A 27,387-nucleotide genomic window follows, 5' to 3' on the forward strand; every position below is an offset into this window, starting at 1 on the left:
TAGTTAACCATATTGTATTATCTCTTAGTTTGTTATATGTTAGTTTCTCCAGATTATTTAAGTTGGGGACCAATTTGTATTAGGGACCTATTGGTTAGAGACCAAGCTATTTGAGTTAGGGACCTAGTTTACCCAAAATGGCAGATGGGGCTACTTTTTCTAGTTTGTCTACCCAGAGAGGTTCTTTCTGCTAATTCATACAAAGACACAGTACAGACCAACTTCAGCCTTTTCCTTCTCTTGTAATCAATTTCAGACATGTGCAGACCAACCCAGCTGCCATGGAGGGAAACCATAGCTAGTCCCTGAGGAGAAATATAATCTTTCTAGATCCTCTAAGTAACACCATTCATCAGATGTTTTCCTTCAAGACACCATTTTTTTTTTATATGCAGAAAGTTGACATAGACTTCCAGCTGAAACAGAACAAAAGACATTCTCTAAAGGCAACAGAAAAAGGCCCAAATTCAAATTCTGAGGTAGATTGTTCAACAACAATTGTTAAAGGTCCTAGAAATACAATCAGAGATACAGTTTGAGAAAAGGAAGAAAGGCCAAGTGAGCTGACTGAAGAAGTTGCAGATAATGCAAAGGGGAAAGTCAGCAAGTGGGAGGCAATGATTGCTTCCCAGACAAAGCATACCAAGTCTAGCACTGAGGCAGAAGAGTAAAGACCTGATAGGGCAAACAAATAAATTGTATACCTTGGGGCACACAGACTTCCTCCCTTTGCCTAAGAAGAGTTACTGTCTTGGCCCTCTAATAAGTCATGTGTAGTGCAGGACCACCTGAGAGGAGGGGGCAAAAAGTAGTCCCAGCCCACCATTTAGTATTAGCCTTGCGATCTGGGGCGAGCCACTTGATCTAGTTCTTAACTGCAAAATAGAGATAAAACCACCTCCCGCATTCATTTATACATCATTCTCTTTATTTAAGGACCACCATGGGCCAAGCACAAAGGCGCACATGGTGAGCAAAACAGACATGCTTTTTGCCCTTATGAAGCATCCAGATAATCTCCCAGTTGTTAGTTACAGAGATGAAATGTGCCTTTGGACTGTAAAGCACTGTAACGATGGAAGGTCTTCTTCACTATCAGTGACTTCCACTCTCAATCTAGCTATGTGACCCAAGGCAAGTTGTAATTTTTCTGGACTTTCCTTTCCTATCTGTGAAATAAGAAAATTTCCTTTCCTAAAATTTAAGTATTCCAATGCAAATGAAGAAGTTAAGATTTTTAGGTACTTCTGAATCATGTCTTTCTAAAAGATTATTTTGAAATAGTTCAGAAAGGATAAGAATAATGTAATGATCCAATGTGTACCAATTACCTGACTTAGATAAAACATTACAAAGAGCTCTACTGGTGAGATGCCTTTCTTTTCCCCAGAAGAGATAACTGTGATGAGTTTGGCATTTATTTTTCGGAATCATGGCCTTTCCAGGAAACCTGGTGTGTAAGTAAGAATGGTTCACCAGTGAAGAACTCCTCCTATAAGTGTACTTCCCAGGAAGAGTACTTATTAGGTGTTCCCAGTTCCTGATAAATGTGCGGTCATGACAATGTACATCACAGAAAGCTCAAGTACCAGCCTGTCCTCTCCCTGCCACCCTTGCTTGCTGTCCACCCAGTAGACAGAATTAGAAAAACCATGCGGCAGGCACCACCTACTGCATTTAGAAAGAGCAAAGTTTTATATTTACCTTGAGAGCCTTCTGTGCAGATTCACTGGATCCAATTGCGATTAGGTTAGGCCCAGCCATGCTGCAGAAACTCTTCAAGTGCAAAGCTTCGACCACTGGGACTGTGGAGACCGCATAGTCCTATGCATATAATAGAAACAAGTAGTTTGTCATTTCAGAATAATTCTAAAACACATTCAAATCTGCTCAAAACATTCTTGCTCTTCTGGAGGCTGCCAGGGTCCCTGAACATCTGGAAGGAAAACTGGGACCCACAAGTTTGGGTATTGCCAGTTAAATGAAGATCGCTTCTAAAAAGAAAGTGCAGAGCCCCCTTCCTGATGTGTGACTGTGTCAACAGCTTCACTGGCTGACCTATGTAGTGGGCTACTCTGGAAGGATGAATATCCTGTGTAAACAAGAGCCTCACATCGTCATGGGGAACAGAGCTTTTTGGGGATTACATCCCTTCCTAAGCAGTCTGGTGAGCCAATCTGCTAATGATCAATAGAGTAAAGGGACCTTGGGAGGATGTATGTGCAATGCCTAGCAGAGTTTCCAGCACACAGTAGGCACCCAAGTACAGGTGATCTTTGATTCCAATCTGAAAAATCCACATTTCATGTTAGAGGCAATTGGGACTCCAGATTTTTTTTTTAAGTTATTGATTGTGCCAGAAACATCTGCCAGATGGTTGTATGATTATACACTGGGAGAAAACAGATGTCCATGATAACTTTGTCTGTTGCTGCTGTGGGAGTCCCATGAAGCCTATTTATTAAGTTCTAGCTTCTAAAACTTCTAGCAAGCATACAAATATTAGGAATTATTTTTCAAAGCCTGTGACATAAAAATACCATTATTCATGACATATTGATTCAATGGGTCTATGAATATTTATTAGGTAGTTACTCTGTGCCAGGCATAAATTATCCTTTACCTACCTTAAAAGTATCAGCCAAGATTTCAGCACCTCGTTGATTTGTCCTTTTGGAAAGGCCTACAAAAAACTCTCTGCCTGTAATAAATGTCAGGGAACACAGTCAGTGGGTGGTACCACAGAGATGGCGTACGATTTCTCTATCTATAAATGGAGACCTTAAAGCATCACACAGTTCTTTCCTACTGTAGAGGGCAGCTCCAATTGTACTCTGATCCCTGCTCTCTTTACACAAATCTGCTTTCAAATTATTGCCTTTAAAAATAAACTTTTTCAAATTCATAGAGGCAGAAAGTAGAATGGTGATTGCCAGGGGCTGATGCAGGGGAGGAGGGAGGGGGGAAATGGGGAGTCAGTGTTTAATGGGTATGACATTTCATTTTGGGAAGGGAGAAAAGTGCTGGAGATGGATGGTGGTGATAGTTGCACAACGTGAATGTAGTTAATAACCCTGAACTGTACATTTAAAAGTGGTTAAATGGTAAATTTTATGTTATGTATATTTTACCACAATAAGAGAATAAAGCTTTTATTTAGGAAACCATAGAATTAAACACATTAATAACCTGTAATCAGAAATTAAGCAATAGCAATGACAAGTTAGCAGAGCTTCCTTTTTTTCCCTAAAAGAACAATACTAGACAGTCTTGATCAGCTCAAATACCTTTTTCTATAATGTTGATGTAAGGGCTGAAGAAACCATCTGGGTAAAGTGAGTTTAGTGCTGACTGGTCTTCAGGTCTGAACTCTAACAGCTGTTTTTAAAACAATACACCCATTTATTTCAAATCAACCATCAAAGGTTGATGTACACAGTGCCTATCTACAAAGCACTGAAGTTTAGAAGAATGAAACTTTCTACTTATTTGGCTTTTCTGAAATTCTACAATTTTTCTTCTCAGAAGGCAAAACATTAAGTAAAAATGGTCTCCTAGTTACAGGCAAAAAAACAATTATAGTAGATAGAGTTAGGCAATACATAAATGTAGGAATTCTTATCCTCCCTTAATTCTTTGGAAAAGAATTTGACATGAAATGTGGAAAAAAATTCCAAGAGAAATCAGTATATATTTTGCCTCAGAACAAGTACAAGAAGTGTAGCCATGTAGAAAGAATTTCTTGATAGACTTTATAGCTATTACGACTTTCATCTTGGTGGTGTCCTTATAAAAGGGGTAAAAGACATAGGTCAAATGATGTTATGATAAATTCCATTGGCTTATGCTGTTAGCAGACACAGGAATTGTTGACGGCATGTTGACAGTGTTTTCGGTAATGGTATGATTGTGTTGTCCCTTAAGAAAACTCACTACATACAAATCAAAACTTAAGTAAGAGAAAGATCCTTTACTTAACAAAAGTATTACTCACTTTATTTAAAAAGTCAGTTGAAATTTAAAAAAAATCAAATTTCCTTAATTCTCTTAAGATAAATATAGATTTATAAATTAGATTTACATTTTTAAGAAAAATATTTAATGCATTAAGCAAATTTAAATGCATTTACACATTATTTCGATTTTAAAAGACTAAGATGAGATAGGAACGTACAAAGAAACGCAAACTGCTTATCTCTTTAAAAAGTAAGTTTAAGTTGGACTTCTGTTTCTAGCAGTATGGTGGGCTATATCCCTTAAATGGCTTTCCTGATAAAAACAACTGAAGTACTGGAATCAAAATATTAAAAAGGATTTTTTTTGGTGTTATGTCTCTTATGTCATTTTCTTCTATACCAATTCACCCTCTTTTTTTTTTTTTTCCTTCCTTACCTCATTCTTTCATAGGAGATATCAGGTCATTTGTCCTACTGACTTTCCTACAGTCTGGATTTGGTTGATTGCTTCCTTGTGTACCATCTAACATTAAATTGTTCCTTTATCCTTTGCATTTTTTGGCAAACTAATAGTCTATGTAGATGCTTCTTTAGATTCTTGTTGAATTTTTTTTTTTTTTTGGATAGGACTACTCCGTTTTTTAAAAAACATCATTATCCACTAATAAGCCAAAGAATAAATCATAATGGAAATCAGAAAATATTTGGAATTAATGATAACAAAAATATTCATATCAAAACACAAAGGATTCAGCTAAAGCTGTACTTGAAAAACTTTACAGCCTTAAATGCTTACTTTAAGAAGAAGAAAGGTTGAAAATTAAAGAGACAAAATTCCACCTTGAAATTCAAGGAAAAAAGAACAGTAAAAACAAAGGAATTTGAAGGAAGGAAATACAGGTAGAAACAGGAAGAGAAAAGGAAACATATAAGAGAGAGGGTCCAATAAAGCCCAAAGTTGGTTCTTTGAAAAGATTAATAAAATTGACAGATCTCTGGCAATAGAAGGCAATAGAAATAGAAGGCACAAATAAACATTATGAATGAAAAGGGGACATAGCTGTAGTTGTCATGAAACTTAAAACATATATTAAGAGAATATGAATAACTTTATAGCCAACATCTAAAAAACTTAGATAAAATAAATAAAGTCTCAGAAAACAAAACTCACCAAAACTGGCTCAGAAAAACCTCAATAGTCATTTAATCATTACAGAAACAGAACTGGTTTAAAATCTCCCCACAAAGAAAGCACAAGGTCCACAGGGCCTGTTTATAGGTAAGTTCTACCAAAGTTCAAGGAATGTACAATTAAAGTTGTACTGATTTTAGAGAACAGAAACATAGGAAATATTCCCTAATACATTTCATATGAGGTTAACATAACTTCAACCAAAGCCAGACAAGGATAACAAAAAAGAAAAATTATAGGCCACAGAAACAAAATCTTAAATAATTATCTAATTGTTTAGATAATTAAACAATTAAATACAAACTAAATACAACACTAATAAAAAGAGAATATATCTTGACCAAGTTTGATTTCATCCCAGGGATGTAAACTTTGACCATTGATATCAGAAAATCAATTAATGTACTTAACCACATCAATAGATTAAATTAAAAAATCACATAATCATTGAATCAGAATAAGAGTTCATCATCTGAAATTCCATTTCTAGATGTTTACTTTAGAGAAACTCTTATACATGTCCCCAAGAGGCACACACAAGACTGTACACAGCAGCATTGAAGATAGTAGACAAAAACTGAAAAGCACTCAAACATACATCAACAGTAAAATGAATAAATACATCGTTCGGTATTCTTACCATGGAATTCCACACAGCAGTGAAAATGAATGAACTCCAGCTACATGGATCAAGTTAGATCAACGGCAGAAATATCACACAAGAGTTCATACAGTATCACCCTAATTATAGAAGCCATAAGAAAAGCAAAACTAAACAACATATAATTTTAGGAATGCATATATTGAGGTAAAACTCAAAGAAAGACAAGACAGTGATTAACACAAAATTCAGGCTACCTCAAGCTGAGAGGAGAGAAAGTTTTGGAGTGGGGCTTCCATGGTCCTGGCAATGTTCTATTTCTTAAGCCAGGTGTTAGGTACTTAGGTGATCATTTTTACTATTGGTCTTTAAACTGTACATAAACATTTTATAAATCTTTTTTATATGCTCCATATTTCACAAAAATAAATAAATGAAAGCAGAGGTAAGTTGATGTTGTCTATTTAAGAGAAATAGGACTGAAACAACTTCTACCAGTAGTTGCTTGCTTGACTGACAGATTTCCCAGCAGAACTGGAGTTGGAAACCTCTTTCCTTCTGTCCATTTCCTGATCAATTATTAATGAAGCTCTGAGTTACAGAAGGAAGAAGACACAAAGTGTATGGGAAGCGCTCCAGGTTTTGGTTCTTACTCAACTGCGTAATCTAAAAATTGAGTGGTGATGTTTGTACAATGTTGTGAATGTAATTAATGCCACTCAAATTGTACACTGAAAAATGGTTAAAATGGCAAATTTTATGTTATATATATTTTACTACAATTTTAAAAAAGGAGGGAAAAAATCGAGAAGTAGGAAATAGAAGGTAGGACCACACATTAGGTATGAATGAGAAGCCAAGCAGACAAAGATCCTAATATCACAACACTAGCTCAGTTTTCAATAAAATACTTTTAAGGTATTAAGTATTGAATAATACCAAAACAAAGCTTACAGATAGTGTCCAAGGCAAACCTCAATACTTAGTATCTAATTAGAAGTTATGGGAAAAACATTAGGCTTGAGATGCTGTGGAAAGACCTTTGACCAATGGAAGAGGTTCCTAAACTTTGCCAAAACAATGAGAAGATTTTAGGGAATCTTTTTCAGCTCAGCTGTTGAGATAACTAAACGGCTGTGAATACAGCTTGTTTTAAATCATTCTTCAAATAGCATCAGTACCTGCTCACAGCAAGTTATTTATTATACAGCTATGTTCTGGTAAAAAAGAATTTTATTGTAAGGAAGTGTGAGTAACACATCTAGCTTTTCACAAAAGCCTGTTTTCTAAGAGAAACAGACTGTTGTTCTGTGCTACTAAAAAGAATGAAAAGTGCTATCAATGGGAGACACAAAGAATATTCTAAGCAGAACTTACTAGGCAGATTCAAAGAATGCCTGAGTCAGCTTGGACACAACTGGAGCTGAGAATGCAGCGTAGGTCTCTCTGACCCCTTGTTCTGTGTTCTTATGGCTCAGTGGGTGTGCACATCAAACCCCAGAGGCAGGTCCATTGCCTGTGACAGTGGTGGCACAGGTTGTGCAGGGCACAACTCCAGGGGAGGCTTTCCACAAACTTATGATAAAAATGGCGCCCCCTGGGGCTCGGTGACACAGTCCCCACCCACAAGTATGTGACACCAAGCAAGGAACTATGCAAATGTCCCAGGATAAAGACTCCTCCTCCTCCAGGAACATTAATTTTTTCAAAGTGTAAGTTATACAAAACATTTTTATATTAAAATGAAGATGGCTATATTTTGTCTATATACATGGGATTCGATACAAAATTCACATCAGCTAAGATATTGGACTTCCAAGAAGCTCCATGCTTTCAGTGGGCCACATGGGTCTACATTTCCAAATCTCTGGGGACCAGCCTCTGCTGTTAGGCCTACATCTGTGAAACAGGTATTTATTCTTTGACAAGTAGGGGAAAATAAACTCTCATTATCAATTAAAAATTATTATTGTCTTGTTTATCAATATAACTAGAATGAACCTGGTGACCCAGATTTTAGCATGTGACTTTACAAAAACAATAATAATATGATCATAAAGAGTTGGAAAGGTTAAATGCTAAAATTACCATTTCTTTAGTAGCTATATTATATGCAGTATAAAAACTGATTTCAGTTAGATCAATAATAATATCAGCTGTTTACATTTTGTTGAGTTCTGCTATTATTCATTTGGCATTAAGCCAAGCCAATCTGAACTGAAAAGTATTTAAATCTATCTTGCCATCTGGGAAGAAAGTTATTTGTAAATGACACATCTTGAATTAAGAGTCTTTCAAATACAGTCCAGATATACTGTCACACAATGCAAAGCTATGCAACCCATAAACTAATGTTGTAGAACACAGTAGACACAACCTATAAAATGATATGTATATACTGATAACGTGTAAAAATATGCAAATACGTGCATACAAAAGTACTAAAGGTAATTTAATATTCAATAAAAAAGTATTCAATAACCCAAATATTGAAATGATTATCTTTGAATGAAAGGTCATTTTTAATTTTCTCTCTTTTGTGCTTTTCTGTATTTTCCAAATTACTCTTACTTTGGTAATTAAAAATAAACTATAATTAAACAAGGGGATATAGGCCAGGTATTAGAAATATTTTTAGATATGAAAAAGTAAGTACAGCCCTACCTGTGAATAAGACATCTCCACCATCTAAGGTTGCATTTTCATCTTTCATCTCTACTATGTTGAGCTGAAGTTTTTCTAATGCTTCTTTCATCACGTCAACCTGTTGAAAATAAAATCATTCAGATTAATATTCTACCATTTTCTAACAAGAAAGCCAATCATCTAAAACTTCAGAACACTGAATTATGCCCCCATGTGCACACATACACATATACAATGCACACCCTAATGAATTTGTGAATGTGTGTAGTATAGTTTGGACCAGCCATGATCATTTGCAAGAGAAGAAATTATCTATTAGGAATTGTCCATTTTGTCTCCTTCTAGTCTAACATCAAGTCAATATTATACTCCTTTTGTTCTGTCAGAGTCTGACTATTTAGAGGACACGGTTGAAGGTGTGACTAATTAGGGCACAAGAGTCGAGAGGCAGGAGGCAGAACATCCAACCTTCTTACCCATCCCAGAAAAACAGAAGATTTAATTTCAAATCTTAAGTCAGTCATTCAGTCAGAATTGCACACACAGAGTAATATGTGGAAGGAATATCAATGACAATAACCAGTAACTTGAAATCTCAGCCCATTGGAGAGTCACTGTTTTCTATTCAAATATTTTCTAAAATGTCAGAACATCTAAGGCTTCTCTGTAAATCTGAACTGTTATTTAAATTTAACCTAGGTCTCTAGAGGTGATTAACAAATACAATAATTGTAATCAAACCAAAGAATACCTGAAAATGAATTTCGGGATCTTTCTATGATCCCAGGGTACAGTCTAAAGCACAGAGGTATCCTGGGCCGAACTAGGGAACACTTGTAGTAAGGTTTACATTAATACAAGAAAAAAATGTAAGGCATAACAAATGCCCTTTGAAATCCTTCCAGCAGTTCAACAAAATAATTTAAATATTTCTGAAGGTCTGTATAACTTTTAACATGGTAAAGGTCTACATTGAGAAGACATGAACAGGGACTAAGGGAAAAACAACAGATCACATGACACTGGGAAAAGTAAAAGTTCTGCCAAAATACAGCATGCCCAGTACACATAGTGAAGTCGTCAAAGAAGAGTTTAGGAGACATAAATATAGCAGAGTAACTTTTAAAGTAATAAAAACATGGAAGTACTTTGACAGCAAGCCTGACATTCATGCAGTCAAAAAAATTAAAGAGAATGCAAAATAAAATAAATATATCATCTCATCCTTGTCCTGGAACTCGTGTAAAAATTCCACAAACCAGAGTGACTCAGAACAATAAAAAATTATTTCCATGGATGAAATGGTTTTAAAGTAATAAATACATCTAGTGACCTCTTTTAAACAGTAGAATAGGTTTTCCTATGTAACAGGAAGTGAAATCATTGCTAGAGCATAAAAAAGAAGGAAAACAATATGTACCATGACTCATTGGGCTACAGTGAACCCAGGAAAACACACAACTGCTTCTTTCCAGCAACTGCCTCTGTGTCCATGGAAAATTCATTGAGTTTAGAGAAATCATGAGAACTGAGCTACTGTTACCTTTTGTTTCTATTATGAATGCTACTGCTTCCGTTATAAGTTAACATTTCAGAGATTACTAGGAATTCAGCAATAACATGAAAAGTTTATATGTAATAGCTCAGGAACTTTATTCAACTCTTAATTAAGAGTTCAAAGAGAACAGAAGTAGGGAGATTAACAGATACCAGTTTCAGGAACATTGTACTTCTTTATAGGTCCTATGTCTTTCAAATTAATGTTTTAGGGATAAAATTCTTGCGGTTTCTTAAAAGTTAAAACAGCTGCACTGACATGAAAAAACTGGCTTTTGTGTAAGGGCCGTGCTTAAAAAAAAAAAATTCAGTCACATCTATACAAACAAAGTCATCAGGATAGGTCCATACCACAAATACGGGTAATACTATTACTTTCAGAGTTAAGGGTATGGGCAAGCTAAAAAATGTTTTAAACATTAAGTAAACAGTCTTGAGAATTGAAGGACCATATGGCATCAGATGTGCAATGCTAACCCCGATGAAATTTCTGAAGAAGAAACAAGAGAGGCTGAACCCAGAGGCTCAGCTCCTTTGAGAACCACACACTCTTTGGCACAGGGGTTCCATGAAGCAAAGTCGGCTGTAAACAAGGTCCAGTGTTGCCCTGACACACGGTCCCATAACAAGCCAGCTATTCAGGTAAACAGAACACTAAATATAATTATAGAAGTGGTAATTTTTGCTGGAAAATGTCCAAACCATGAGCCTTCAAGAAACTGCCCATTCTGTGGCTACATGGCTATGGTTAATGTTGACTTAATTAAGCCTCAAGAGGAAAAAAAAAAAAAAAAAAAAAAGGCCAAAAACACACCCACCTTTCACTGAGACAGTAATCTTGCAGAGTGGAAATTAGCATTACTCAGGGTAGAGAGAAACTGTCAGAACAAATATTATTAATTCCAAAGGCTGAGTTGAATGGGTCATTTTAGCCCATGAAATTAGAAACAAAGAGGGCAAATTAGAGAAACAACCTTAATTTAAACTTAAGTATATTATTTTCATACTCTATTCTAAAAAATTTACAAGAACTTCTTCCTTCCCTTTTCACTCTACATGCACTCTTTTTTCTTTTCTTTTTTTTTTTTTAAACTTTGTACTTCCATTTCTTCTTGCCCCATCTTTTCTCCTCCCACCCTCTGCTACAGATTCCTTCCCTGGCCATAGGGGGTTCAGGCCACCCCTGCTGCTTCCAACCCATATGTCTAGAGTGGGTACTATTTTTGAGGTAATTGTCTTTTTCTTTTCTTCTTCCCTCACCCCCTTTCTTTGTTTTCTGGAGTACAAATGTTAAAAAATGTAGAGTTCTTGGGGTTACACATTCACAGTCACTCCTGGGAATGTCTGTATAGCGTAGTGTTATGATCCAGGGCCTGGGGTTCAAATCACAACTCTGCTACTTATTAGCCAAGTGAACTTAGGTTGGTTAACTTTCTGAGCCTCAGTTTTCTCATCTTTAAAATGGGTGGTTAGTCATAATAGTACCAACTTCCTAGGCTCCTCCTGCACATTAAATACATGTAAAACACTTAGCACATGATAATTGCTCAATGAACATTAGATATGACTTTTGTTATTTTGATGAAAACCAGCTTGTGTGGACCCAGTGACAAATACTTGTGCTATGAAATTGACCCACAGGAGAAAAGCTGTTGTTTTCTCTTACATTTGGATGAGTCTCTTGTTTTTTACCACCCCATGACAGATCCCATCTGCTTTCTAGTGAATTAAAATTAGTCTTTTCTGCAAAGCCAGTGTAAAGTCAGAGCACATACACTGAGGACACATTTAAATTTAAATCATTCCAATCTGATTTCTTTCCAGCTACTGGAAGTTGTCAGGTTATATGGTAGATTTCTTGTATAATCTCTGCTTTGAAATAGCCCTCTGGAGGTAATACACAAGGTGGGAAGTGGGCCTGTCTGGTAAGATGTCCCACAGGACTCAAAAGAGCATCAGCCAAGATGATACAGAATGATTACAGTTACTGAAGACATTACACTTGGGCTTCTCTAAAGAATTCCCTCTCCTTCTCAATGCCTGGTCTCCTTTTCTCACCTTTTCCGTTCTACTCTCTCCTTACTTTCTTTTACAGCTCTCATTTCTTTTCCCTCATTTGTCCTATCATGTTTATATCATCATCCTACCTTCTCATTTCACTCCTTTTGGGTTCTCATGGTGAATGGAGAGAACTGGGGATTTGAATACAGGCTCTATCACTTATTAACAACATGACTTGGGATGAGTTAACTTCTCTGAGCCCAAGCTTCCTAATCTGCAAGTGGGATAATGTTTTCTCTCTAATGGGGATTATGTGAGTAACAAATAAACTAATACACATAAAGCACCTAGTTCAGCACCTGACACATTGTGTTCAAACCAGTAGTTTCTGGTATCATTATTATTTTCCCTAAATTAACTCAGTGCTTTGGATTCTGGCTACCTTTCAAAAAAATTAAAATTAAAAATAAAACATACCATTTTCCTCATTAAATGAAACATCTTTTGATACCAACTCTCCTTTTCTTCTTGCAAAATTCCGCCCAAACACAAAATACCAAAAAAAAAAAAAAACCCACAAAAAAACTTTCACAGTTTTATTAGCAAGTTCTTGAATATATTCCATAATAGTTTGCAATACACCATAATTAGTTTAATACTCTTCATTTAGATGCCAATATTTTCCAGTTAGCCCTATCCAAATTTGATTTTGCTGCATATTTTCAACAACATCCACTTTGAATGCTTCACATCTTCCCTTTGGATGCTGTGAATGTGCTCATGGGGCCTGATGAACAGTTCTGTGCTGCGCTCCATTAAGAACCTGCACCTCCATTTGCCAAGCCACTTTCCTTTAGCTGCTTCTGCTCAGTGGGATGCCAGATGTTCTGACTGCAAATGAGGCCCTTGGCATTGGCCTGTCCACAGCCGACAAATCTCAGTCACCCACAGTTCTGCCCTGCGTTGGGAGCTGTGCTTTCAACACTATTACTAGTATGTTTTCAATGCCCATCCATTTAGATGTTCTGAGTCCCTTCTAACTAATCATATTATAGGAGCTTTAAAATTATCCTGTCATCCTATCCATACTCTGATCTACCTCTGAAGAGCTGAAAAGCAGCAACATAGCTTTGTTGGTAGTGAGATGGTTTCATTTTCTCAACTTGTCACTGACTGTGTTTGGCTGTTTAATGTTAAGTATGACTTGTGGATAATGCTGAGGAAGCCACTCAAGAAGCGGATGTGATGTCTCCAGCATGTCATGACACATCTGGTTTGGAACTTGCATCGAAATTACACTGTGTTGATCCTGGTCAGACATAAACTTTCATTTGTTTATGCCACCTTAATGTTCTGTGTTAATCAGTACATCTTTGGTCACTATGGTCACTTGGACTAGTACATTTGGCTGATTTTGTAACAATACTTAATGTCCACATCATGCTTTCACATGTATTTTCTCATTTGGTCAACATTTCAAGTTCAAGGAGATTGGTTCAAAATGGTGGAGTAGAAGGACATGCTTCACTCCCTCTTGTGAGAACACCAGAATCACAACTAACTGATGAACAATCATCAACAGAAAGACACTGGAACTCACCAAAAAAGATACCACACAGCAACAGACAAAGGAGAAGCCACAATGAGACGGGAGGAGGGGTGCAATCACAGTAAACTCAAATCCCATAACTGCTGGGTGCGTGACTCACAAACTGGAGAACACTTATACCACAGAAGTCCACCCACTGGAGTGAAGGTTCTGAGTCCCACGTCAGGCTTCCAAACCTGGGGGTCCAGCAACAGGAGGAGGAATTCCTAGAGAATCAGAGTTTGAAGGCTAGTGGGATTTGATTGCAGGACTTTGACAGGACTGGGGGAAACAGAGACTCCACTCTTGGAGGGCACACACAAAGTAGTGTTCTCATTGGGACCCAGGGCAAGAAGCAGTGACCCCATAGGAGGCTGAACCAGACCTACCTGCTAGTGTTGGAGGGTCTCCTGGAGAGGTGGGGGGTGGCTCTGTCTCACTGTGAGGACAAGGATACTGGCAGCAGAAGGTCTGGGAAATACTCCTTGGCATGAGCCCTCCCAGCGTCCACCATTAGCCCCACCAAACAGCCCAGGTAGGCTCCAGTGTTGGGTCACCGCAGGCCAAACAACCAACAGGGAGGGAACACAGCCCCACCCATCAGCAGACAAGCGGATTAAAGTTTTACTGAGCTCTGCCCACCAAAGCAACAGCCAGCTCTGCACACCACCAGTCCCTCCCATCAGGAAACTTGCACAAGCCTCTTAGACAGACTCATCCACCAGAGGGGAGACAGCAGAAGCAAGAAGAACTACAATCCTGCAGTCTGTGGAACAAAAACCACATTCACAGAAAGATAGACAAGATGAAAAGACAGAGCACTATGTACTAGATGAAGAAACAAGATAAAACCCCAGAAAAACAACTAAATGAAGTGGAGATAGGCAACCTTCCAGAAAAAGAATTCAGAATAATGATAAAGAAGATGATCCAAGACCTTGGAAAAAGAATGGAGGCAGGGCTTCCCTGGTGGCGCAGTGGTTGAGAGTCTGCCTACCGATGCATGGGACACGGGTTCGTGCCCCGGTCTGGAAGGATCCCACATGCCACTGAGCGGCTGGGACCGTGCGCCATGGGTGCTGAGCCTGCGAATCTGGAGCCTGGACTCCGCAATGGGAGAGGCCACAGCAGTGAGAAGCCCACATAATGCAAAAAAAAAAAAAAAAAAAAGAATGGAGGCAAAGATCGAGAAGATGCAAGAAATGTTTAACAAAGATCTAGAAGAATTAAAGAACAAACAAACAGAGATGAACAATACAATAACTGAAATGAAAAATACACTAGAAGGAATCAATAGCAGAATAACTGAGGCAGAAGAACAGATAAGTGATCTGGAACACAGAATGGTGGAATTCACTGCTGCGGAACAGACTAAAGAAAAAAGAATGAAAGGAAATGAAGACAGCCTAGGAGATCTCTAGGACAACATTAAATGGAACAACATTCACATTACAGGGGTCCCAGAAGGAGAAGAGAGAGAGAAAGGACCTGAGAAAATATTTGAAGAGATTATTGTTGAAAATTTCCCTAACATGGGAAAGGAAATAGCCACGCAAGTCCAGGAAGCGCAGAGAGTGCCAAACAGGATAAACCCAAGGAGAAACACACCAAGACATATAGTAATCAAATAGGCAAAAATTAAAGACAAAGGAAAATTATGGAAAGCAGCAAGGGAAAAACGACAAATAATGTACAAGGGAACTCCCATTAGGTTAACAGCTGATTTCTCAGCAGAAACTCTACAAGTCAGAAGGGAGTGTCATGATATACTTAAAGTGATGAAAGAGAAAAACCTACAACCAAGATTACACTACCCAGCAAGGATCTCATTCAGATTTGATGGAGAAATCAAAAGCTTTACAGACAAGCAAAAGCTAAGAGAATTTGGCACCACCAAACCAGCTCTACAACAAATGCTAAAGGAACTTCTCTAAGTGGGAAACACAAGAGAAGGAAAGGACCTACAAAAATAAACCCAAAACAATTAAGACAATGGTAATAGGAACATACATATTGATAATTACCTTAAACGTGAATGGATTAAATGCTCCAACCAAAAGACACAGACTGGCTGAATGGATACAAAAACAAGACCCATATATATACTGTCTACAAGAGACCCACTTCAAACCTAGGGACACATACAGACTGAAAGTGAGGGGATGGAAAAAGATATTCCATGCAAATGGAAATCAAAAGAAAGCTGGGGGTAGCAATTCTCATATCAGACAAAAATGACTTTAAAATGAACACTATTACAAGAGACAAAGAGGACACTATACAATGATCAAGGGATCAATCCAAGAGGAAGATATAACAATTATAAATATATATGCACCCAACATAGGAGCACCTCAATACATAAGGCAACTGCTAACAGCTATAAAAGAGGAAATCGACAGTAACACAATAATAGTGGGGGACTTGAACACCACACTTAGACCAATGGACAGATCATCCAAACAGAAAATAATAAGGAAACCCAAGCTTTAAATGACACAATAGACCAGATAGATTGAATTGATATTTAAAGGACATTCCAACCCAAAACAGCAGATTACACTTTCTTCTCAAGTGCACATGGAACATTCTCCAGGATAGATCACATCTTGGGTCACAAATCAAGCCTCAGTAAATTTAAGAAAATTGAAATCATATCAAGCATCCTTTCTGACCACAGTGCTATGAGATTAGAAATCAGTTACAGGGGAAAAAAATGTAAAAAACACAAAGACATGGAGGCGAAACAGTATGTTACTAAATAACAAAGAGATCACTGAAGAAATCAAAGAGGAAATCAAAAAATACCTAGAGACAAATGACAATGAAAAGATGATGATCCAAAACTTATGGGATGCAGCAAATGAAGTTCTAAGAGCGAAGTTTATAGCTATACAAGCCTTCCTCAAGAAACAAGGAGAATCTCAAAAAAAAATCTAACCTTATACCGAAAGGAACTAGAGAAAGAACAGCAAACAAAACCCAAAGTTAGCAGAAGGAAAGGAATCATAAAGATTAGAGCAGAAATAAATGAAATAGAAATGAAGAAAACAATAGCAAAGATCAATAAAACTAAAAGCTGGTTCTTTGAGAAGATAAACAAAATTGATCAACCATTAGCCAGATTCATCAAGAAAAAGAGGGAGAGGACTCAAATCAATAAAATTAGAAATGAAAAAGGAGAAGTTACAACAGTCAACGCAGAAATACAAAGCATCCCAAGAGACTACTACAAGCAACTCTATGCCAATAAAATGGACAACCTGGAAGAAATGGACAAATTCTTAGAGAAGTATAACCTTCCAAGACTTAACCAGGAAGAAAGAGAAAATATGAACAGACCAATCAGAAGTAATGAAATTGAAACTGTGATTAAAAATTTTCCAACAAGCATAAGTCTAGGACCAGATGGCTTCACAGGTGAATTCTTTCAAACATTTAGAGAAGAGCTAACACCCATCCTTCTCAAACTCTTCTAAAAAACTGCAGAGAAAGGAACACTCCCAAACTCATTCTATGAGTCCACCATGCCCCTGATACCAAAGCCAGACAAAGATACTTCAAAAAGAGAAAATTACAGACCAATATCACTGATGAATACAGATGCAAAAACCCTCAAGAAAATACTAGCAAACAGAATCCAACAACACATTAAAAGGATCATACACCATGATCAAGTGGGATTTATCCCAGGGATGCAAGGATTCTTCAATATATGCAAATCAATCAATGTGATACACCATATTAACAAATTGAAGAATAAAAACCATATGATCATCTCAGTAGATGCAGAAAAAGCGTTTGACAAAATTCAACACCCATTTATGATAAAAACTCTCCAGAAAGTGGCTGTAGAGGGAACCTACCTCTAAATAATAAAGGCCATATACAACAAACTCACAGCAAACATCATTCTCAATGGTGAAGAACTGAAAGCATTTCCTCTAATATCAGGAACAAGACAAGGATGTCAACTCTCACCACTATTATTCAACACAGTTTTGGAAGTCTTAGTCACTGCAATCAGAGAAGAAAAAGAAATAAAAGGAATACAAATTGGAAAAGAAGAAGTAAAAGTGTCACTGTTTGCAGATGACAGGATACTACACATAGATAATCCTAAAGATGCTACCAGAAAACTACTAGAGCTAATCAATGAATTTGGTAAAGTTGAAGGATACAAACGTAATGTACAGAAATCTCTTGCATTCCTAGACACTAACAACAAAAGATCAGAAAGAGAAATTAAGGAAACAGTCCCATTCACCGTTGCAACAAAAAGAATAAAATACCTAGGAATAAACCGACCTAAGGACATAAAAGACCTGTACTCAGAAAACTATAAGACACTGATGAAAGAAATCAATGATGACACAAGCAGATGGAGAGATATACCATGTTCTTGGATTGGAAGAATCAATATTATGAAAGTGACTATACCACCCAAAGCAATCTACAGATTCAATGCAATCCCTATCAAATTACCAATGGCATTTTTTACAGAACTAGAACAAAAAATCTTAAAATTTGTAAGGAGACACAAAAGACCCCGAATAGCCAAAGCAGTCTTGAGGGAAAAAAATGGAGCTGGAGGAATCAGACTCCCTGACTTCAGACTATACTACAAAGCTACAGTAATCAAGACAATATGGTACTTGCACAAAAACAGAAATATAGATCAATGGAACAAGATAGAAAGCCCAGAGATAAACCCACACACCTATGGTCAACTAATCTATGGCAAAGGAGGCAAGGATATACAATGGAGAAAAGACAGTCTCTTCAGTAAGTGGTGCTGGGTAAACTGGACAGCTACATGTAAAAGAATAAAATTAGAACACTCCCTAACACCATACACAAAAATAAACTCAAAATGGATTCGAGACCTAAATGTAAGACCGGACACTATAAAACTCTTAGAGGAAAACATAGGAAGAACACTCTTTGAGATAAATTACAGCAAGATCTTTTTTGATCCACCTCCTAGGGTAATGGAAAGAAAAACAAAAATAAACAAATGGGACCTAATGAAACTTAAAAGCTTTTGCACAGCAAAGGAAACCATAAACAGCATGACAAGACAACCCTCAGAATGGAAGAAAATATTTGCAAACGAATCAACAGACAAAGGATTAATCTCCAAAATATATAAACAGCTTATGTAGCTCAATATTAAATAAACAAACAACCCAATCCAAAAATGGGTAGAAGACCTAAATAGACATTTCTCCAAAGAAGACATATAGATGGCCAAGAAGCACATGAAAAGCTGCTCAATATGATTAATTATTAGAGAAATGCAAATCAAAACTACAATGAGGTATCACTTCACACCAGTTAGAATGGGCATCATCAGAAAATCTACAGACAACAAATGCTGGAGAGGGTGTGGAGAAAAGGGAACCCTCTTGCACTGTTGGTGGGAATGTAAACTGATACAGCCACTATGGAGAACAGTACAGAGCTTCCTTAAAAAATTAAAAATAGAATTACCATATGACCCAGCAATCCCACTCTTGGGCATATACCCAGAGAAAACCATAAATCAAAAAGACACATGCACCCCAACGTTCATTGCAGCACTATTTACAATACCCAGGTCATGGAAGCAACCTAAATGCCCATCGACAGATGAATGGATAAAAAAGATGTGGTACATATATACAATGGCGTATTACTCAGCCTTAAAAAGGAACGAAATTGGGTCATTTGTAGAGACGTGGTTGGACTCAGAGACTGTCATACAGAGTGACGTAACTCAGAAAGAGAAAAACAAATATCATATATTAACGCATATATGTGGAACCTAGAAAAATGGTACAGATGAAACAGTTTTCAGGGCAGAAATTGAGACACAGATGTAGAGGACAAATGTATGGACACAAAGGGGGGAAAGCGGCAGGTGATGGCGGTGGCGGTATGATGGATTGGGAGATTGCGTTTGACATGTATACACTGATGTGTATAAAATGGATGACTAATAGAACTTACTGTATAAACAAACAAACAAACAAAAACTAGTGAGATCAAATAAAGTCTATAGTTTGGTTAAGAGTATTGTAGCAACATTAATTTCCTAGTTCTGACAAATGGTTATACAAGACGTTAACTTTAGGGCAAGCTGAGTAAAAGGTATATAGGACTCTTTGGGCTATCTTTGTAACTTTCCTGTAAAGTTAAATTATTCCAAAATAAAATGCTGATTAGAAAAAAAAAACAAGATAAAAATGATAGATCTTAAAAAAGAAACTGGTTTATGCACTAAATGTTTTGTGCTTTGGTCTAATATTAACATGATGTCTGTGTAAAATGACTAAAAGAACCCAGTGTTGAATTATGTTATATCTCCTGTCATTCTGCATTATCCCAGATTGCTAGATGTATTCTTTCCAAGAACTTTTTTTTGGCGGTATGCGGGCCTCTCACTGTTGTGGCCTCTCCCGTTGCGGAGCACAGGCTCCGGACGCGCAGGCTCAGCAGCCATGGCTCACGGGCCCAGCCGCTCCGCGGCATGTGGGATCCTCCCAGACCGGGGCACGAACCCATGTCCCCTGCATCGGCAGGCGGACCCCCAACCACTGCGCCACCAGGGAAGCCCTTTCCAAGAACTTTGATTGAATTACTGTATACGTTTACTGTCCTATGTGACAGTTTTGTCATTGTTAGAGATTTCAGTAATTAAAATGGGAAACAGAAACTTAAAAAAAAACCCCAAACATTTCAAGTTCAATAAACATTTAGTGGACGTCAACTTTTTAAAAAACCAAGCTTCAAAGATTAAAAACCCCCCCACAAAACCATAGTCCTTGTCCCTGAGAAGTTAACGATGTAGTAGGGCAGATATATCTTATGAATATATAGTGATAATAGAATATTTGTTGGGATGCTCAGAATAACTCCAAAATGTAGGAAGGGTATGCACTGGTACACCTATTTTACATATGAGTAAACTAAAGCTAAGGGAGGCTGACTGACTTAAGCCTCCTGAGCCCATGCCCATGTTCATGTTCATCTTCACTGCACTTTGTGATCATGATTCTCCTGAGGTCATATCATAGAGCACAGCCCACATCAGAATTGAAGCTCATGTCTTCTCTTTTCCAACTCTGCATATTTAAGTCTACGGGGTATTAGATGGTCCTATGCTAAGGTGACTCTGGATTCCATGATCTCTTCATATCAGAGATGGATGAAATTTCTGTACATTAGGGCCCTAGGATGCTAAGGTGTGGTATAATAAAAAACGCTAAGTAATATGAACATGATGTATAAGCCCCATCAAGAATGTTCACCAAGGATAGCCTGCATTTTAATAACCACCCTTCAACTTTGGGATGCCTTGGATTTGTTCACTGGTTTATTCCTTAACTTTTCTACATGTGCTAATGAAATTACTAAAACTAACTAAAGCTGCTAAAAAGAAAAAAGATCAAAGAGAGGTTTAACATACTGAATGACTCAAACTTAAAAATTCCTAAATAAAAACATATTGAAATTCCCTTCTATATTATAATTTTAGGAAAAAGCTCTTAGGAGGGATTTAGTTAGCAATATAAAAGCAAACATCCATATAGTCCTCCTATGTGCCAGATACTCTACTAAGAACTCATATTCAACTTATCTAACCTTCATAATCCAATGAAACAAGTACAAACATTATTTCTGTTTTGCAGATGAGGGAGCTGAGGCAGGGTAGTGACTTGTCCACAGTCTTATAGCAACAGAGCTGAGTTTTGAACTTAGCTTTACTCTGAAGTTTGTGTTCTTCTTTCCTATACAATTTGCCACTAACAAAAAGATAATTTAGCTATCTACTGTGCATTAAAATGAAAATTAATGTTAGAAATGACTGTGAGAATCTACAATACTCTTAAAAACATAGTGTGTTCACTTTAATCTATTTGTTTAAACAAAAATGTGAACTAAGATATTCTGGAGGAAGGCAGGGACAGAGCTACAAATTTTCAGCAATGTGAACTTAGGTTTGGTTTCTAAAGATCCTAACTTTTGTTTTCCTAAGCATACACAAACTAAGGCTACTGAATTTGAGGAGCCATTACTTCATCCTTCCAATTTCTAGAATGGATTATGAGGAGTTATTTGCAAAAAAAACTCTTTAAATAGTCAACAATGTATTTTAATTATAGTGAGATTACAAAAGCATATGGACGTGTAGACACACTTCAAACCAAGACACCATACACATTCCAAACCAATTCAATCACTCTGGAGAGATTCTGAGAAGGGTTTCTGCCATATTGGGGAGTATGGTAGGCAGAATTCTAAGATGGTATCCAAGATGGCTACCTCCTGATGTACATGCCATGTACATATCTCTCCCTTTGAGTGTCAAAAGGACTTGTAAAATATGATGAGATATCACTCCTGTGATTAGGTTACATTTCATGGCACAGGTAAAGATATATTGCAGATATAATTAAGATCCCTAATCAGTTGACTTGAGTTACTCAAAAGAGAGATTATCTTGGGTGGGCCTGATCTAGTCAGATGAGCCCTTAAAAGAGGGTTTAAAGGTCAGAGATGGAGGAAGTCAGAAAGATGTCCTCTTACTGTTCTGGAAGAAAGCAAACAGCCATGTTGGGAACTGCCTATGGAGGGGGTCTACAGGGTGGTCTCTAGGAACTGAGAGCAACTCCCAGTTGACAGCCACCAAAAACCCAGGGACCTTAGTCCTACAACCCCAAGGAACTGGATTCAGCCAACAACCTGAATGAGCTTGGAAGAGGACCTAAGCTCTAGATGCAAAAACAGTCCAGCTGACAACCAGGTACACTGTGTCCAGACCTCCAACCTACAAACACTGTGAGATAATAAATGGGTGTTCTTATAATGCTATGTTTATGGTAGCAGTAGAAAACTAATAGAGAAACCCCCAAATTTAAACAGATTTTTTTAAAATGTATTTAAAAAGGCCTTTGATCAGAAGCAAATGTTGAACTAAATGTTCATTTCCAAGTTGTTTGTTCAGAATATGGGGCACTAATTCTTAAAATGTTCCTAAGTAATTTCCAAGAAAACAATGTTTTAAATAAGTTTAGGGTTATAGACCCACCAACTTCCTTTATCCATTATTTACTGAAATGTTGTACAACTAAGTTTTAAAATGAAAAAAAACAAGTTGCAATTCTGTTACAAATCTAATACATGCTCATAAAAATTAAAATGATAAAAGTATATATGTAAAAAGAAAACTATATGTGTAAATAGTAATACAAAGCAAAACTGTGCCTTGGGCCATTCCAATCTTATTTTGTTTCATTCATTCAGTAGATATTGAGTGTATGTTGTGAGCTAGACACCATGATAGACAGTCGTCAGTGGCCATCAAAAAACAGACATGACCCCTACTATATAGTGCCCTCAGGGTAACAGACATTAAAGAGTCACACAAGTCAGTATACAGTTACATGTTATGATAAGGGCTATGAAGGAAAACAATAGTGTGCTTTGAGAAATAAGAGGGGTACATGATTCAGTGGGTCAAGGAAGGTAACTCTGAGGAAGTAACATTTAAGCTCAGAAATCAAAATGATAATAGTAGTTATCTGTTCCTGTTGGTGGGTCATTTGGAATTCTTTCTTAGAAACAAAAAGGGTTTCTGGATGATCCTCAGATTATAAACAGCTCAATTTAGTCTATGAAAAATTAAGGAAGGGCTTACTGTATTAGGAAAATGGTCAATAGAACTGGAAATTATTTAATACATTAAAATCTTCAAAAGTTACCATTTAAGTAAATGTCATTAATTCTGTGATTATTCTGAGAACTCATGATATTTATAGGATGGTCAACATGTATGAAAGTTTTGTAATCACCTAGTTCATGTCCCTCTTATTGAACTTTTGTAATAATAACTGTTAAAAACAGTTATTGTACAAACTGATCTCTTTTCCCACAGATTATTAAATATCCATTGCATTTTTTCCCATTTATTTCTTGGATTTCTAAACTTACTCATTTATTTCCAGTGAAAAGTTCTAAAAATTAACCAGGATATTTAGCATCTTGGTTTCCATATTTGTAAAATGAGGGGGCAGAGCTTAAGAATGAGGTCATTTCCAGCTCTAGATTTCTAAGAGTTGTAGTCGCAAAACAATTTTTGGCATTCATAAATGTGACTCTAACTGTAATTCTATTTACCCCCCAGAGAGTTTACTGAAAACACCCCAGATGGTTATTCATGAGTAAAGTATTCTGGTATTTACCCAATTCAATCAGAAGCAAGAGGCTGGGGAATTCCCTGATAGTCCAGTGGTTAGGACTCCACACTTCCACTGCAGGGGATGTGGGTTCTATCCTTGGTGGGGGAACTAAGATCCTGCAAGCTGAGAGGCAAAAAAAAAAAAAAAAGAAGAAGAAGCAGCAGCAAGAGGCTGGGTATATGGATGCTGGGGAAAGAGAAGACTGGTCCAAAAGTGGATTAAAAAAGTCAAGAAGGGGACTTCCCTGGTGGCGCAGTGGTTAAGAATCTGCCTGCCAATGCAGGGGACATGGGTTCGAGCCCTGGTCCGGGAAGATCCCACATGCCTCGGAGCAACTAAGCCTGTGTGTTACAACTACTGAAGCCCCTGTGCCTAGAGCCCATGCTCTGTAACAAAGAGAAGCCCTGCAATGAGAAGCCCGTATACCACAACGAAGAGGAGCTCCTGCTCTGCAACTAGAGAAAGCGCGCACACAGCAATGAAGACCCAATGCAGCCAAAAAAAAAAAAAAAAATCCAGGAAGAATGGGAACCTCAGAGATGAGCAGAAGGATTCTGCTGCAGTGGGAAAAACTGTATCTAGAAAACAAGGTGTGTGTGTGTCAATGTTAACTTATGATACTTACATTTTATTTTATTATTTTTTTTGAGTAACCCAAGGTACTGCTTTTTATCTGCCAGCAGTGAGAAAAATTATACTATGTAGAACTTCAATAATGCCTTTCCTATGTAAAGACAGATGTCAGGCCTGCTTTGCTGCTAACCTCTGCATGCTTTCTCATGTCCATATAAAGTATAGGAGATTTTATCAACTTTGGGTTCATCCCTACACAATAACCAGGCTCAATCATGACCTGAAAAAAGGAGGATCTAACAAGCTACAGGCCAATGCTCTGGGACTCAGCATTAAGTCATTCTTTATGCTTTGTCCCATTTTAAACCATACACCTGGGTGCTGCTTGGATTCTTTTCCCTAGAGTCCTGTTGTAGTAACTTATCCCAGTCTCTTCCTATGAGTAGGGTCCTTCTCTGTGCTCTTCCTAAAAATTTGAGGCTTTGTTCTACAACCCAGCACCGCAGATGGGCTTTCCAGGTGCCATCTCCTCAACATAGGATCAGTATCACCAAGGTCTGAGGAATCTACCTCTTAACTACTCATAACTCTGGCTCTCTTTTACAATTTAAATGCCACAGACCTGATTTGTCATCATTTAGTAAAATTTACTAAGCTCTTTCTAAGTGCCAAGCATTGTGGTAGGTGGTTTTTCATGGATTATCTCATTTAATAATTCCATATCCCTTCAGGTATCTCCTAGTCTAAGTCAGTCGTGGCAGTTCCATCTCTCCTGGCAAGGACTGGTACAAATGACCTAATTTTGGCCACTGAGGAGAAGTCTGTTGAGAGGTTTCTGGAAAGAAACATAATCCCACTTCTTCCTTTGGACATTGTCCTGTCTGGATATGGTACCTGGAACTAGACTGGTCTGAGAACACACCACCACCAAGCAAGACAGGACAGAGAGACAGAAAGGGTCTGGGTCCTTGATGACATTGTGAGCTGACGAACTGACCAACCCTGAACCCTGGAGTTCTGATATATGAGATTTTTCATTTCGTTAATCAATTAGATTTGAGTTTTCTGTTAGCTACAGCTAAAAGCAACTCATTTGCTTATATAACAAAATTGACAAGCAGTAGCCAAAGAGTGCATAACAAGACCACATTACTAAAACTCATTAAATTCTGATGTAGAAACAACTATTAATGGAGGACTTTTCTTCCTCTAGAACTACACCATGACTTGCCATTCAACAAATTACACAATATGTAAGATGTTATTTTAACTGATAATACCTGCTATCTTGGCTGATAAGAATGTTGTCAAATGTCACTTGTCACATGAAGCCCATCCTGCTTGTAGAAAACAGCAGATTATAAATAATAATTTGTAAAGCAAAAAGCACCCCAGGAAGTATTACACTGCCTCAATTCTGTAGATAAAGCACAATTGTTATAGCTCCATATGTCAGAGTTGGAAGTTAATGTTCCAACACTCTCATCTCTGAACCAGGGCTTAGGTCTGGAGGAATGTGAATAGAAAGCTTAGACAGAAATGCAGAAGGAAAACCAGTAGGGTCAGAGTACACAGGAGAAATAAAAACGGCTTTGAAGAAAACTGGGCAAGACCCTTTCATTATCTGGAGAGAACATGAGGACATAACAGCAAAGTTCTAGATGTTCAAAGGCCCCTCCATTAAGATGTCACAGCAAGACAGTTTCCAGGAAGAAGGCTGGAAGCAACATGTAGCTTTTTAAATGAAAACAAGCAGGAGCTCTTGCTGGTCTTGTTGGTCTCTGGGTATAACATACTCATTCAAGAGGTCCATTTCCTTGTTGATGATAATGACACAGTATGCGTATTAAGTGTCTAAGAGCCATTGACATTCTGTCTGCAGAGAACAAATAAAAATATGATTTATCACCAAATACCAAAGGAAAATAAGTGTCAGCTGCCAAAAGGCCTGAAAGATTTAGTATGTTAAAAACTAGGGAACTGACAAGTTTCTAAAATTTTAAACTAATTTTCCTGAAAGTTGAGAAGCTTAAAAATTTGCTGTGCATGCTGTCCAAAATAAGCACCAGACATAGAGCTTGAAGTGCCCATAATTTTCTATGAACTCAGAGAAGTTGCCAGCTGCCATTTATAAAGGTAAACAGACTGAAAGTATGAGAAATATTTTGTATGTCCAGTACACAATTAATACATTGTAGGCATTAAGCTGCCTCAGAAGCCTTCCAGCAGACCCCTGCTCCCACCACCCCTACTGCAGGCTCTGGCAGCATTAGATATGCCTTCTGTCTGCTCCCGTGTCCTCCAAGGCATTCTACTAACAAAAGATCTGGCCCCAACAGACTCTTCCGTATGTTCGCTGAATGAGCAGCTGAATAACCTTGCAAGTTACAGTAGATATAAGTTCAAGAAATGTTATAACAAAGTTATGCATAAGTAAAAAATATCCACTTTGTTTAGCCAAGGCACAGTCACAGATGTGGTGACCTCTTCTAGACAACTCTTACTCTTTCAAGGGTAAGCAGATTCATTTTTATTTCTAAAGACCTCCGAGTGAGGGGACTACCCTTGGTCTATTTGTCACAATAATCATTAACTGCCAGTCTTCTCTTTACCTTCTTCAATAATTTCATTCATTTACCTAGTCATTCAACAAGTACCTATTCAACATTTTTAGCATATCTGGCACTATTCTAGGCCCTGGAAATATATTACGGAAGAGAGAAGATCCCTGTGTATATTCTGGTGAGGATATGGAGGGATAGACAATAAATAATAAACAGAAATAATATTAAGTAGAGGTAGGTACCATGCAGAGATTTAATTCAGGGAATGTGATATAAAATGAGTGGTGGTTACTGTAGATTGGGAGGCTAGGAACACCTTTCTGAAAATGTGACATGTATACTGAGACCTAAACAACCTAAAGGACCAACAGGGAGAAGAATGTTCCAACAAAAGCCAGTGCAAAGGCCCTTAGGTGGAAGCAAGCTTAACTTGTTCAAGGAACAGAAAGATAGCCCGTGTGGGACTAAAATGAATAGGGCAAGCAT

The 27,387-nt window shown here is 37.5% G+C and overlaps 1 protein-coding gene across 1 annotated transcript in view; it reads right to left on the reverse strand.

Moving 5' to 3' along the window:
- The window catches only part of DDAH1 (dimethylarginine dimethylaminohydrolase 1), a gene marked incomplete at its 3' end in the record, with an annotated part of 149,777 nt that overhangs the window by 31,137 nt on the left and 91,253 nt on the right, over window positions 1–27,387 (reverse strand). Inside the window, exons 2-4 of the mRNA XM_079697919.1 lie at window positions 8,414–8,513; window positions 2,628–2,701; window positions 1,705–1,824 (exon numbers count right to left, since the gene is read on the reverse strand). Coding sequence (XP_079554045.1) covers window positions 1,705–1,824; window positions 2,628–2,701; window positions 8,414–8,513 — 294 coding nt within the window. The remainder of the gene's footprint in view (window positions 1–1,704; window positions 1,825–2,627; window positions 2,702–8,413; window positions 8,514–27,387) is intronic.

The sequence above is a fragment of the Hyperoodon ampullatus genome (genome assembly GCF_949752795.1).
Source record: "Hyperoodon ampullatus genome assembly, chromosome: 2".
In the NCBI taxonomy this organism is placed as follows: domain Eukaryota; kingdom Metazoa; phylum Chordata; class Mammalia; order Artiodactyla; family Ziphiidae; genus Hyperoodon; species Hyperoodon ampullatus.